This window comes from Martes martes, assembly GCF_963455335.1.
Source record: "Martes martes genome assembly, chromosome: 5".
NCBI lineage: Eukaryota > Metazoa > Chordata > Mammalia > Carnivora > Mustelidae > Martes > Martes martes.
The window spans coordinates 133,529,808-133,543,776 of NC_137892.1; the positions used below are offsets into that span (position 1 = coordinate 133,529,808).

A 13,969-nucleotide genomic window follows, 5' to 3' on the forward strand; every position below is an offset into this window, starting at 1 on the left:
AATCAGGGTGGGGCCAGGTTTTCTTCTGTTATTGAAAGTCCTAAAATACCATTGTATTTTTGTTTTATATTCAAACAAATAGAAAATTTTATGGTTTAGTGAAAATGTTGAAATTGGGGAGGAATTACTATTCCAAATGAAATCAAAAGCCATGAAGATATTCCTTTTTTGGCCAACATTAGATTACGTATTTTCTCCCCAAATGCAAAGATAGTGTTTTGTATTGATTGATGATTTAATTCTTCCCTCCAAGTAATGCTTGCATCTGGTGCCTCATTCTGCACCAAATGCTGGACATGGACCTCAGAGTCTTCTAGCTTAGAACAAATATTAGTGGGGGCACCAATGGTTTCTACCGACAGCTGTTTCTAATTTTTCTTTTAACATTGCCTTATTTTGATCTTATATTTTCCTGAAATGTCAACAAATAATTTAACTAGAGAATAATGTTCTTTTATAGGATTTTCAAAATTGGTGAATTTCCTAGGTGTTTGTTTTTGTTTTTTTTTTTTCAATTTGCCAGATAGCCACATGTCAGAATAGTGAAACTAAAGTCATATTGAAAATAAAGAGCCACTCATTTCTGGAAAACGAAATCTAGTCATATTTAATTCCCTTTCTGCTTTCTTCCAGTCATGTCTTCTACTAGGTTATGGAGGTAAACAATTGTTTTCATTCACCTTTTTTTTCATGTGCTTGGAAATTAACTTCTAATTTTTTTTAAATTTATAAACTAACCCTTATTTTGAAGGTTTATTTATTCATTTGTACCTATTTTAATCCTAGAACATTTGATTATAGCTCTTTTTTTTTTTGAAGGTGTAACCCAATTTATTTAACCACCCTCTTATGATGACTGTTTTAAATTTACTTGTTTATTTAGGCTATACAGTCAATGCTCCAAGGAGTATCTTGCATGCTGATTACTGGACACACGTCTAGGGTTTCCATAAAATAATTTCTTAGAACTGGAATTTGTTTTTAAAAAAAGTATTGGCTTTTCACATTTTGATAGGTACCAATAAATTACCTTCCAAAAATGGTTAACAAATTTATTGCAATGAGAAGGTATTCATGTACCCATTTTCTCACATTCACACTAACATCTAATGTTACTGATCTTATTATGATTAAGAAAAAAATATACTTTGCAGTTTTCTAATTTGCTCTCTGACAATTTTTTTACAACTTTGTGCATGTTTTCATATGTTCACTGGTCATGTATTTATTTATTTTTAAATTTCTTTTCAGCGTAACAGTGTTCATTGTTTTTGCACCACACCCAGTGCTCCATGCAATACGTGCCCTCCTTAATACCCACCACCTGGTTCCCCCAACCTCCCACCCTCTGCCCCTTCAAAACCCTCAGGTTGTTTTTCAGAGTCCATAGTCTCTCATGGTTCACCTCCCCTTCCAATTTCCCTCAACTCCCTTCTCCTCTCCATCTCCCCATGTCCTCCATGTTATTTGTTATGCTCCACAAATAAGTGAAACCATATGATAATTGACTCTCTCTGCTTGACTTATTTCACTCAGCATAATCTCTTCCTGTCCCATCCATGTTGCTACAAAAGTTGGGTATTCATCCTTTCTGATGGAGGCATAATACTTCATAGTGTATATGGACCACATCTTCCACAAAACAGATAATCATATTAAAAAATGGGCAGAAGATATGAACAGACACTTCACCCATGAAGACATACAAATTGCTATCAGACACATGAAAAAATGTTCATCATCACTAGCCATCAGGGAGATTCAAATTAAAACCACATTGAGATACCACCTTACACCAGCTAGAATGGCCAAAAATAGCAAGACAGGAAACAACGTGTGTTGGAGAGGATGTGGAGAAAGGGGAACCCTCTTACACTGTTGGTGGGAACGCAAGTTGGTGCAGCCATTTTGGAGAACAGTGTGGAGATGCCTTAAGAAATTAAAAATAGAGATTCCCTATGACCCTGCAACTGCACTACTGGGTATTTACTCCAAAGATACAGATGTAGTGAAAAGAAGGGCCATCTGTACCCCAATGTTTATAGCAGCAATGGCCACGATCACCAAACTGTGGAAAGAACCAAGATGCCCTTCAATGGACAAATGGATAAGGAAGATTATAGCTCTTCTTAAACTCTCCTTTTTCTTTCTTTCTTTAAACCCATTTTCTCTTTATATTGATCCACAGTACAGTTTGTTCAGCTTTTTCATTTATATTAGCAATTGGCTGAACAGCAACTAATAAATCGATACGCAGCAATTTAAATCTCTGTTAAAATTTGCCAATGTCAGATCCCAGCTGCCAGTTCTGCTTATTCAGAAAGTACTGACATTTTCTCCCCATACCATGTACTAAAGATAAATAGATCAGATAGTACCAGATTAAATTAAACATGGCATTTCTGTATTTTGGGGTTACTTTTCATTGTTTAAAAAAATCTAATAATTCTGAGGAGTTAGCTGTTCCAAATCTTAGAGGTTATCATTTTTAAGGTATTAAAGTATTTTCCAAAACATTTTCTCTAACAACTTACAGAGGTGTCTGCAGTTCATATTCTTGTGTTTCCTCTTGGCTGTTTAATGTTCGACATAGACAGGTAGATGTACATAGAAAGATAGAAATTGATGTCGATATGGAACATAGACAAAGATAAATATTGCACCACTGGGGGAAAAATGGCTTCAAATAGCTTATCAGGCAAAGGCCCTGAGGTGATGGATGCTAAAGGGAAAGGGGAGTGTGTGTGTGTGTGTGTGTGTGTGTGTGTGTGTGTGTGTGTTGGCTGGGAGGAATGTAGGAACTAGAACCAGGTGTGTGTTTTTTCATTTCGAGAGAACTAAATCAGGAGTAAGACAACACGGTCTGAGGAAGCCTGAGTAACAGATGGGGAATGATGACATCTGCCCTTACTAATGTGTGAAAAATTCAGGATACATTAATTTCATTTTACCTGTTCAGTAGGTTGTGCCCAAGAATTAAAGGAGGCTTTAAAAAATAAAATTTAAACTTGAAATAATTTTTCTTCATAGGTCCAATAGTATTTTAAATGGCCTTCTATATTTACTGGCAAATCATGCACATTTGTTGCTACATTTCTGGAGTTCTGGTATTTGTAAAAGACAAAAAGAAATAATAAACATAATTAAATAGGCTGACCTCATTCTTCCTAGAAGAAATTCTTCCAAATTTGGAAGCCAACTCCAAAGAGAGCTTTCACTGTTGAGAGGAAATATTTGTAAAGAAAATAGTCTGTCAGTTAATTTTTTTAATGCTGTTCGTTTTGTTAACCTCTAAGAAAAAATGTTTATTCAATATGTGAAAAGTACTTGGCCTCATCTGAGTTCATAGTTGCTCAAATGCAGGGTCAGGAGTGATGTGAAATATATCAACATCGTACTGTCTGTCCTCTTGCTTAATTCTCCCTTTCTCTATAGGGACCTCTTGTGCTTTCCAGAGAATATGAGGTAGCAATTCATATGATGATCAAGTGCCCATTCATTGAAACAAGTCATGTACCATTAAAATCAACTCAAAATGGAGGGAGAGGGCAAAATAGTATTCGGGAACCAGTGAATCCCCATAAATTCCACGTTATGAATGGTCACTTACGCCACCTGTATGGAAAGACAATCCTAATGCATACACTAAATTCTTTGTTTACAGAAGTAGAAGGTGATCCTTTTTATTCATAATATTGATCAGAAGGAATTTCAACATATGTTATAATCAGATCTCTTGATGTGCTATGTGTGCTATATAGGCTATAAACAGGACCCTCCTAAGACCTGAGACTGAACTAAGCAAATACTGCTTATTATTTCCTTTCATTCTTTTAAGGGAGAGAGATGGACTTTGCAAGAGGGAAAGAAGTTGGGAAGAACAAAGGACTACTATAACCACATTATGCCTTGTTATTTTTCTAGGATCTCACGATTCCTTCAGCTTCTACATTGATGAAGCCTCACCAGTAGGGCCTGAACAGCCAGAAACCGTCCAGAATTTTGTTTCTGTGTTTGGAACTGTAGCCAAAAAGCTGATGCGGAAATGGTTAGCCACTCAAACAATGAACTTTACTGGTCAGCTAGGAGCTGGGATCCGTTATTTTGATCTTCGAATTTCCACCAAGCCCAGAGACCCCGACAATGAACTCTACTTTGCTCATGGCTTGTTCAGTGCCAAAGTCAATGAAGGCCTTGAGGAGATTAATGCGTTCCTCACAGATCACCATAAGGAGGTGGTATTCTTGGACTTCAACCATTTTTATGGGATGCAGAAATATCACCATGAAAAACTGGTCCAAATGCTGAAAGACATCTATGGAAACAAGATGTGCCCAGCGATTTTTGCCCAGGAAGTTAGTCTGAAGTACCTGTGGGAGAAAGACTATCAAGTGCTGGTCTTCTACCACAGTCCAGTGGCTCTGGAAGTGCCCTTTCTCTGGCCTGGGCAGATGATGCCAGCACCCTGGGCCAACACCACAGACCCGGAAAAACTGATCCAGTTTCTTCAGGCATCCATCACGGAGAGAAGAAAGAAGGGCTCGTTTTTTATATCTCAGGTGGTGCTGACCCCCAAAGCTAGCACTGTGGTCAAAGGAGTGGCCAGTGGCCTCAGAGAAACTATCACAGAAAGGTAAGTGTCCTTGAGGTATCAGAAGAAAAGCTTAAGGAATTTAATACACATTCTTAAAGCCAGTAACTGACAGAGCTAAAATTTATACTTACGTGTATTATTAGTTTCCTAGGGTGCCACACAACATAACACACACTGGGTGGCTTAAAACAGGAGAAACTCGCTCCCAGTCTCCCAGTTTCAGAGACCAGAAGTCTGAAATCAAGGTGTCAGCAAGGTCCACTCCTTCTGACGGCTTTGAGGGAGAATCTTTCCCATGCCTCCCCGCGAACTCTGGTGATGGTCGACAATCCTTGGCGTTCCTTAGCTTGTAGGTAGATTCATCATTCCAGTATCTTCACGGGGTATTCTCCCCATGTGTCTTTGTTTCGTCTTCTTATAAGGCCAGTCATATTGCATTAGGGCCCACTTTAATGATACATCTTACTTTGTCTGCCGACACCCTACTTCCAAATGGGCTGTAGTAATGGGTACAGGGGATTAAGACTTCAACCCATTTTTTTCTAGGACACAGAACAACACATAACACCATGCATTTTGACTCCATGTCCAGTTATCTTTTCATAGCGCTCCTTTTCACATTTGTATAGCACTTTATTTCAAAGCCTTTTCTCTCCTGCTCACAGACTCTTTTTATATATCTAATTCCATTTGATCTGCACAGCAAACCTGGAAAGTTGTCTTACAGATAAAAACTGAGGTTCAGAGACGCGAAGTGTTTTGCCTAAGGCCAGTTGGACAATGAATGAGGAAACAAAGGTGTAAATTCCATTCTTCTCACTCTCTGTTCTATTCCTTGCTCTATACCAGAAGCAAGGATCACCCTCCAGAGTATGGGTATTCCATTTGTCAAGCCCAGCCACATATGTTGGAGTGGTGATTACTTGTAAGTATACAATGTGAGCAATCACCAAAGATCTCTAGCTCTTTCCCATGAGTGTGATACAATGTGCAGAATTGCACATATCATTTATTCTTTTGAGTTCAAGTACTAAACAATGCAAGTATTGTCTGAAGGTAAAATGTAATTCTGATCAGAATTTTATCTTTAACTTTAGTTGATATTTTGAATTGGGGTAAGGAGATAGAGGATGGATATTTTGCTCTTGGTCTTTGTAGGGAAAGACAAGGAGATGAGGGGGAAAGGTTAGGAGATGGAATGATATGGATGGCCTCAAAGTATGGCACATAGAGTAGGGAATGGTAGATGATGCTTGCAGTGGAGCAGGAGCACTTTGCAAGAAAGTGTTGAGCCATGCTAAAGTAAAGATATCATCCTGTGAACAATAGGGAGATAGATAATGGCATTTAATGTCATAGTGACTTGACCAGATCTACATTTTAGATAGATAACTGGTGTAGCATGGAGGCAGAGGACTGGAGAGAGTGGACAGTGAGGAGGTGCTTAGAACTGTTTTGGCATGGTGATGCAAGCTACACTGAGGAAGGGAGAAACCCCAGAAGGGGATGGTATGCCACAACAAAAATTAGGATTCTGTGATGACAATTTGGCTATGAGGTATGATGGGAGAAAAGAGTTAGGGATAAATTTCTTCTTGAGAAGTAGAACGAGTGATGCAGACATTTACAGAATCAGGAGGCAAAGAAACGGGGATTTAGGGAGGAGCTGGGGAGGCTTCCGTTAGGGTTATGTGTACAGTATGAGTCCTTTTCTGGTTCTGCATTACATCATTTTCCATAAAGTGATGGATTTGATTGTCCCATGTGGCTTGTCCACGTCCCTGTAGAACCAGAGACATGAAACTCACTTCTTGCTCAATTTCCACAATGATTTTTAGGCTTTATTGAGGATTTGAGGCAACAGGGTAGGTTTTATAATTGTGATAATACAGATAATTTAAAATTGCATTTTAGAATTGTCTGTAAGTACAAATATTCTGGCCTGGGATATCTCACCCCAGAGACATCTGTATGACTTGAACCCCATCCTTGGGTCTTACAGCTGAAACTTCTCTTCCACTTCCTTCTCCTTGTCTTTTTCTCATCTCTTTTCTTCCCCTACCCCCACATTGTCTTGGAGATGCCATACTCTAGATTATTTTGCCAAATTATTCACCTCTCTCCTGACCCTAAGGCTCCGCTGGTCCATAAGAGTGTTCATCAAACCAAGAAGGTTTTCTATTTAACAACACACCTTCTATAAAAGTTCATGTTTTGGTAAATAACAACTTACCACCTCTCTTACACCCTTAAAAATGAGGGAGTTATAACATATGCATATAAGAATTTGCTGTTCTCAGCCATACCACAGAGACCCCAGATCTTGAGGAATTCCTGAGGACTTACTAGAGGTGGGGAAGAGGCAAGAGAGGTCTGAGACTCAGCCAACTCCAATATTCCTTATTCTCACTACATCTTTAATGAAGGAAGCTTCATTTCTAAAATTTTACACGTTGGTCATGAAAGGAGTCTTCCCATAGCCCTTCCAGCTTTACCTTCTGTTGCCTGATTCTATATTTAGGAGAACACTTTTCCCTATAATATGCCTGCTTTGCATTTGGCCAAGAACCATACCCTGATTTTACCTGTGTAGGGAATAGCCTTTGGGTAGTCAAGAAGAAAAATCTACTCAAGGAATAGATGACTTTCATTTTTCTCCCTGTGGCGTTTCATGCAGCTAGGTCTTTGCAAGCTATAACTTGAACTGCTCTTTGGTTACTTATGCTATAGTACAGGGTTAGTGAAGCAGGATTTGTGGGAAAAAGATCAAATAAGAAAGTACTGAAAATTATATATCTACACAACTGTCTCAAAATATTCACAATCTTTAGCATATAAAAGACACTAACAAGCATTTTAGTGAAGAATCCTATTTAAATTGAACTAATGCGATGTTGTGCAAGCACTTAATTTTTTTTTTCAGATAGCACTTTTTAACAGCCCCTGGAATTCATTTTGAAAAACTGTCCTCAGGCATCTGCTCTAATTCAGAACTTTTCACTTGCCTCTGGCTTACTTCTCTGGCCGAGTAGAGCTCTGTCATTGAAAGGAGGAAGGAAGTGGAGGGTGGGGAGGATGGTGGAAAGAAAAACATCTAATAAATTGAAATGAAAACCCTATAGGTAGAATCAATTTTTTTCTTCTCTCTAGGATTATGCAAATTACTTGCAAACAATTTGCAAATGTATCTGAACCTGGCCAGGGTGAACAGAATTTGCCTCAGAAGTACAAGAAAGACCTCCTTGTAAACAAATTGCATTGCCTGTATTCTGCATATGATATATGTGTGAAACTCGGGTTTTGTTTTGATTTAATTTGACATATTTCAGCCTTCTGCGAGGGTTACAGGAAAAGGTCATTGTCAGTCCGTGGATAGTGCCTTGCAAAGGTAATTTACTTATTTCTGAAAGAGTCAGTGAAAGAACACTTGATTCCCCAGGAATGTATTGCTTCTCTTTCCTCATCAAGTGATAAAGCCCACAAAGACAACTTTCTGCCATTTTCCTCTTGCTATTGTGCACAAATCTGCTCATTCAGAAAGTCCTATGTTAACACCAAAAGATGTAATGAGACTCTCTTTTGCCACCAAAGGAGAAGTTACTAGGTGATTTTAAGACCTCTCTGGGGCTTAAGTATTTTCATCTGCAAAATTTGGAGTTTGCCCTAGACTATCTCCAAGATACTTTCCAATTCTAAAATCCTACAGTCCTAAAATCCTTCATTGGACTAGTTTCCCTATAACTTTTTTATTATGACTAATTTTGGGGCTAACAAAACTCTGAGCACATGCATTTAGAAAACAGTGTTTGAAGCTGTGGGTGGCTTTCAGGGAAACTGAAGTCAGCCTGCATTCAGGTAGTGTAGCTTTCAATCCAGCCACTGGTTCCAAATACTGCAAATGCATTTTCCACATTTTAGCAATGCCAAAAGACACAGATTTTAATTTCTTAAAGACCTATTTTTAATTTATTTTTCAAACACGAGCTTTTGCACCTCACCCCCACGGAATTCACACATTCTTAAAAAGAAGGTGTGCAACTTGAGTCAAGTCCTTCCCTAATTTGTTGAGGTTTATTAAATTATAGGTTTTGTTCGTTAAAAAAAAAAAAAGTCAGTTAGACCACCTGTCAGAATATTCAAGAAGCAATGCGTCTTGAGAAGTAAATTGATACTGAATTAATTTAGACAATGTTTATACAGGCCAACAATTTAGATGATGATGATGATGATGATGGTTGGTGATCATCTGTTTTAAGAGTTCCACATCTGCTTAATACTGTGCTAACCGCCCTGACCATTATCTCTCATTATCATAGTCATTGCCTTGAGGATAGGATAGAATTTTCAGGATGTAATTGATTGTTGTTTGGTTGTTAATAAGCATCCGCGTGACCCAACTGAGGAAATAAAGGCGACTATGTTTGTTGAGCCCACATCATGTCCCAGGCAAAGTGCTACATGCTTTCCACGAATTGTATCCATTCAGTCTTCCTTCTAACAAGGTAGGTATTATTAGATACATTAGAGATGAAAAACCGATCCTCAGAAATGTCTAGTACCTTGCTCAAAATTCCCATATTAGTTTGACCAAGCCAGATCATTATTTGGGTTTATTTGACTCCAAGTTCTATGCTTCCTCCTGCAAACTAGGTAAAATCCACATTTCTTAACAGTGGTACGTATAATACGTTATCTGTCATCTTGGAAGGCAGAGTCAGGTCCGGGGGTTTGGGAAAGTCAAGTATGCCACAGGTGGGGTGGACAAGGCTATGAGAGGAGAAGCTTTGAAGTGTTTGGCTTTTCCTCAAGAAAGCACACCCAGGTAGAATGCTGTCGTGGGGGCTCATGGGAGCCACACCACCAAATAACAGAAAGGAGAGGAACTTAAAGGTGACTTGGCGTAATCCTCATTGCCTAGTGCCCCCTGCCCATTTGACTGTTTGCATTGAGTAAGGAAATCGAGGCCAGAGGAATGCAAAATGATTGCCCAAGTAATAGAGGCAACTGGCAGCAAAGATGGGATTAAATCCAGGTCTCTTGGCTTAGAGGCAGAATTCTGTCCTCCACACCCCAGGGAGGGATGAGGACAGAGGATGGACAGGAAGACTGGAGAGGACCAGAGAACATCAGGCTGCAGGCATCAACACGGAAGGGCAAGCTGGCTCTCAGTCTGCACCGTGTGCAATGTAACAAGGTGCCCGGGAACCTTGCCTTGAGGGGTCAGAGGTTAGGCTTGCAGATGGGTCATGGATTTTGTGCAGAGCTGGCCTTTCCTGGGCTCTTTCTGCCTCATGAACACAACAAATTCTAATATTTCCATGTAAAGGGGACATACCCCGGCTCACAGCCACAACTCACACAACACTTCTGCTGTCCAGTTCACCCTCTCACTGCTTGGACCCAGCAGGGTGGGGCTGATCTCTGGGAAGTTGTTCACCTGCAGCACCAGTCCTCTGAGGAATTTTAGGGAACTCACAAAGGGTGGAGACTTCAAATGGTTCAAAGACAGCTCAGGGTGACAGGAGAGAGCGCCAGTCTCCATGAGGTGTGGCTTTCTGGCTCTGCCCCCCTGGGACCATGCCCCCAAATAGGTCAGTGCACCCATGGAACAGCTGATAAAGGATTAGTCTGTTCAGTAAAAGAGAGAGCTGGCTCCTTGGGCTACATATGCCTGCAGAGAAAGAATATCAAGGAGAGTATGGAAGATCCGTATTAGAATAATCCCCGTTTGTAAGATGCTTTCATCATAAGATTTCATTTCTTCAACATGTACTTATGGGAGGTGACATTTATTCAACAGATTTTATTCTCAATTTGCAATTTAAGAAACTGAAGGTCAGAAGTGCTAAATAATTTGTTCAGGTGAGACTTGAAGCAGTGCTAGGATCAATTCAAAATCTAGGTCCTTTGAACCAGTAGAAGGGGGAATGGGGCTTGTAAATCAGAAGGAAGCATCTGGGAAGCAAGCCTCTTGGCCAAGGGGCCAACTTATGGAGAGTTTATTCAAATGCAAATTTATGGGTGCTGCCCTAGAGACTCTGGTTCAGGAGTCTGTGGCTCAGAGTTTAAAATTTTTTTTCCCCAAGATTTTACTTAAATTCAAGTTACTTAACATATAGTGTAGTATTAGTTTCCAGAGTAGAATTTAGTGATTCATCACTTACACATAAACATCCAGCGCTCATCCCAAGTGAATGCCCATCCCCACCCCTCTCCCCTCCAGCAACCCTCTCGGTTTGTTCTCTCTAGCTAAGAGTCTTATGGTTTGCCTCCCTCTCTGTTTTTATCTTATTTTATTTTTCCTTCCCTTCCCTTATGATCATCTGTTTTGTTTGTTAAATTCCACTATGAGTGAAGTCATATGGTGTTTGTCTCTCCCTGACTTATTTCACTTAGCATAACACACTCTTGCTCCATCTGGGTCGTTGCAAACGGCACGATCTCATTCTTTTTGGATGGCTGAGTAATACTCCATTGTATGCATACACCCCATCTTTATCCATTCATCAGTCGATGGACACCTGGGGCTCTCTCTATAGTTTGGCTGTCGTGGACACTGCTGCTGGATGGGCACATGCTCCCCAATGTTTATAGCAGCACTATCAGAATTTTACATTTCTAACAGACTCCAGGTGACCCCTTCTTTGAGTAGCAAACTGCACTTCAGCCATCCCCAACAAGACAAAAACTTGGCTTTAGGAAACCTGGAAAGAGTTAACCCCGAGATTTATCAGTCCTTTTCCAACACCAGGTTCCCGTAGGTCTTCCTTAAATCTTAGCCATGACCTCACTACCCACAGACCCCGCCAGATTTGTTCTGTCACTAAAGTAGAGCTGCCCAGCACCGATTTCCCAAAAACCAGTCCTCTGCTCTTTTCTCTCATGCATCATCTCTTATGAAAGGATGTCTCATGTCACTTATCTCCATCCTTGTTTGATGGTGCTGCAGGAACACGGACAAGTCTTAGGGGAGGGAGCCTTCCTTCCCTTGGGCTCAGAAGCACATTCCTTTGCAAGAAGTCTTAGCAACTCTGAGACTTGGTGTCTCCCACCAAACCCAATGAACATTACAGCACTTTGCAACCCTGTTGCCTCCCTAGTCCTGATTTCAAACGGTAAAAAAGAAGATTCTCTAACAACTTCCAACCGTGAGGCCATGTGACTCACAAGTGACTTCAGCCTGGGTCCTGCTGAGGTATGACAGGAGGGAGAGCTGTCTGTAACTCTCTCTGTTTCCCAACTTTTGACCTAAGAACTTTTAAAGCAAGAGTGTACATAAGAGCTCTCTCTTGTCTTCATTCTGCTGGTGTTGTATGATTGAAGTACAGGTGAATACAGGCAGGAACCTTTCATTATCTGTGTCAGGAAAGTCAAAGATGAGAGCGGATGTCAAGCTGTTGGGAAGTCAGATGTCCATTCAGTGCCTGGTGAAGATGTGTGTGTGTGTGTGTGTGTGTGTGTGTGTGAGAGAGAGAGAGAGAGAGAGAGAGAGAGGAAGTATGTGTAGGGGGGAAGGGAAGGAAAATATGTATAATTTTCTTTAAAGCATGGCATAAGATAGAAGTTCACCCACTTTAATCTCTCTGGATATCAGTTTTCTTATGGGGAATTGCTGGGCAGATTGAGTTTAGCATCTGAAAAGGAACGAACAAAGTGTGTGGCTGGAACTCCCAAAAAGCTGAAAGCAGATGGGTTGGTGGTGGGCAGATGAAGACGGAGAGTCCGGCGGCAGGGGTGTTTAGTCAATCAGGTTGTGGCACAATAATCTGGGGACCTCAGCCAGCGACTGAGGGGGCAGGGAGGCTTGTCTGGGATTTGAAATGAACTGTAAGAGGTACTGTCAGTAGACACGCCAGTAAGTGGTGTCTGACTCGAGAAGTGAGGCGGACCAGATGTGGACGGCACAGGCCACATATTGGGGTACAAGGAGGATGACGTCAGGCCTTTTCTTCCCTTTCTGCCATGTGCATCCAGGGCTCCTGACGTGGAGTGCAAGTCCATCCTGCTGAAAGCTCATCCAAGGGGACCAGCTCCACTCTGGAGAGACCTTTTTTAAAACTGAGGGAAGAGAAAGTATTGCCAAATCACTAGACACAATTACGTAGTTGCACGTGCTGAGCTTACTTGTTGCAGCAAAGAACACACACCACTGGGAACCACGAGTCAGCCCTGTGTGAGAGTGCTGTTAAGGAGGGACTTGTAAGCCCTATAGAATGGGGGCTTAGGCTGACTGAGTTGGGGGAAAGTTTAAGGAAACAAGGTTCTCTCTAGATTGGATGCTGTCCGAAAGCAAGGTTGATTCTGTAAATGGGTACCTCCATAAGTCTCACCTATAGGGTTAGAGAGGATAAATTATAATTGGTAAAGGAGTAGCGGCCTCATTTATTTCAGTGTGGGGAGGTAGAGAGGTAGATGTTTGGTTACTTTGGGGGTGATCTTGTTTCTGTGCTTAGACAAAATTACAAAGTATCCTTTTTTATCTCACTGTCTCACCATCCCAGATAACGTTGTCTGAGGCTGGTGTTCTGGGAGGTTGTTCCTGTCGGACAGGAGAATAATAGGCCAGCTTCCTGATGTCAGGGGTTGCTTTTAAGTTTCTTTTCGCCCTTTCCAGTGCAAAGCAAGGAAGAAATATCACTTATTTCCATTTGCTTTGAAAGCCTCTGGTGTGAAATCGGCTTTCCCTGTGCTTTTCCGTTGTGTTGTTTTTCTCAGGGAAACAAACGAGGCCCTGTCTATTCAGAAGCGCAGGCCATTTTGATAATGAAGCCAATCCAAGAGTTGGTGATGCCCTAGCCCAGGGTTTGTCTGCCGAAAACACGAACTCTCTGTGTTGAGCCCTACCGACAGCCAGCTTGCTACTCGTTCCCGGTAGTCTTAAGTTTCTGCCTATCTCATTGCGCAAGGGTTGGAATCCCAGGTGGTGACCATCAAAGGGGTTGGGGGTGAGAAAGAAATGTGAGAACACGGCGTTTTGAAAAGAGAATTGCTGATCCTCTAATATTTGTGAACATGCCAACTTCCCCAAATTTCACAACTTATTCAGGGCACAAAGAAACAGGAGGTGAGAGTCAACTGTTACATTTACAGTTGAATTGTTTTCTTGCCCTTTTTTTTTTGGGCAGGGGGAGGCATATTAGTCTTGGCCTTCTTTGAATGGGTGCCCCGGAAGGCTCATTTGTGTTGGCTATACTTGGTAGACCCAGCTTTGGGTGACTGAGCGACTCATTAGCAAGGGTGACTCTCACTTATCTAAGTGAGGGGCATCAGCTAATCCTCTCTGTCAAAGGATGAAAGGAGGAGGAGTTGCTCTACCCGCACCCCACCTAGCAAAATTGTTACATAAAGCTCAAATAACTGACTGATACCACTCTA

At 41.1% G+C, this 13,969-nt stretch overlaps 1 protein-coding gene across 1 annotated transcript in view; it reads left to right on the plus strand.

Moving 5' to 3' along the window:
- Positions 1–13,969, plus strand: part of PLCXD3 (phosphatidylinositol specific phospholipase C X domain containing 3) — a 167,794-nt gene that overhangs the window by 108,954 nt on the left and 44,871 nt on the right. The window contains exon 2 of the mRNA XM_080804937.1: positions 3,925–4,633. Within this exon, the coding sequence (XP_080661063.1) occupies positions 3,925–4,633 (709 nt within the window). The remainder of the gene's footprint in view (positions 1–3,924; positions 4,634–13,969) is intronic.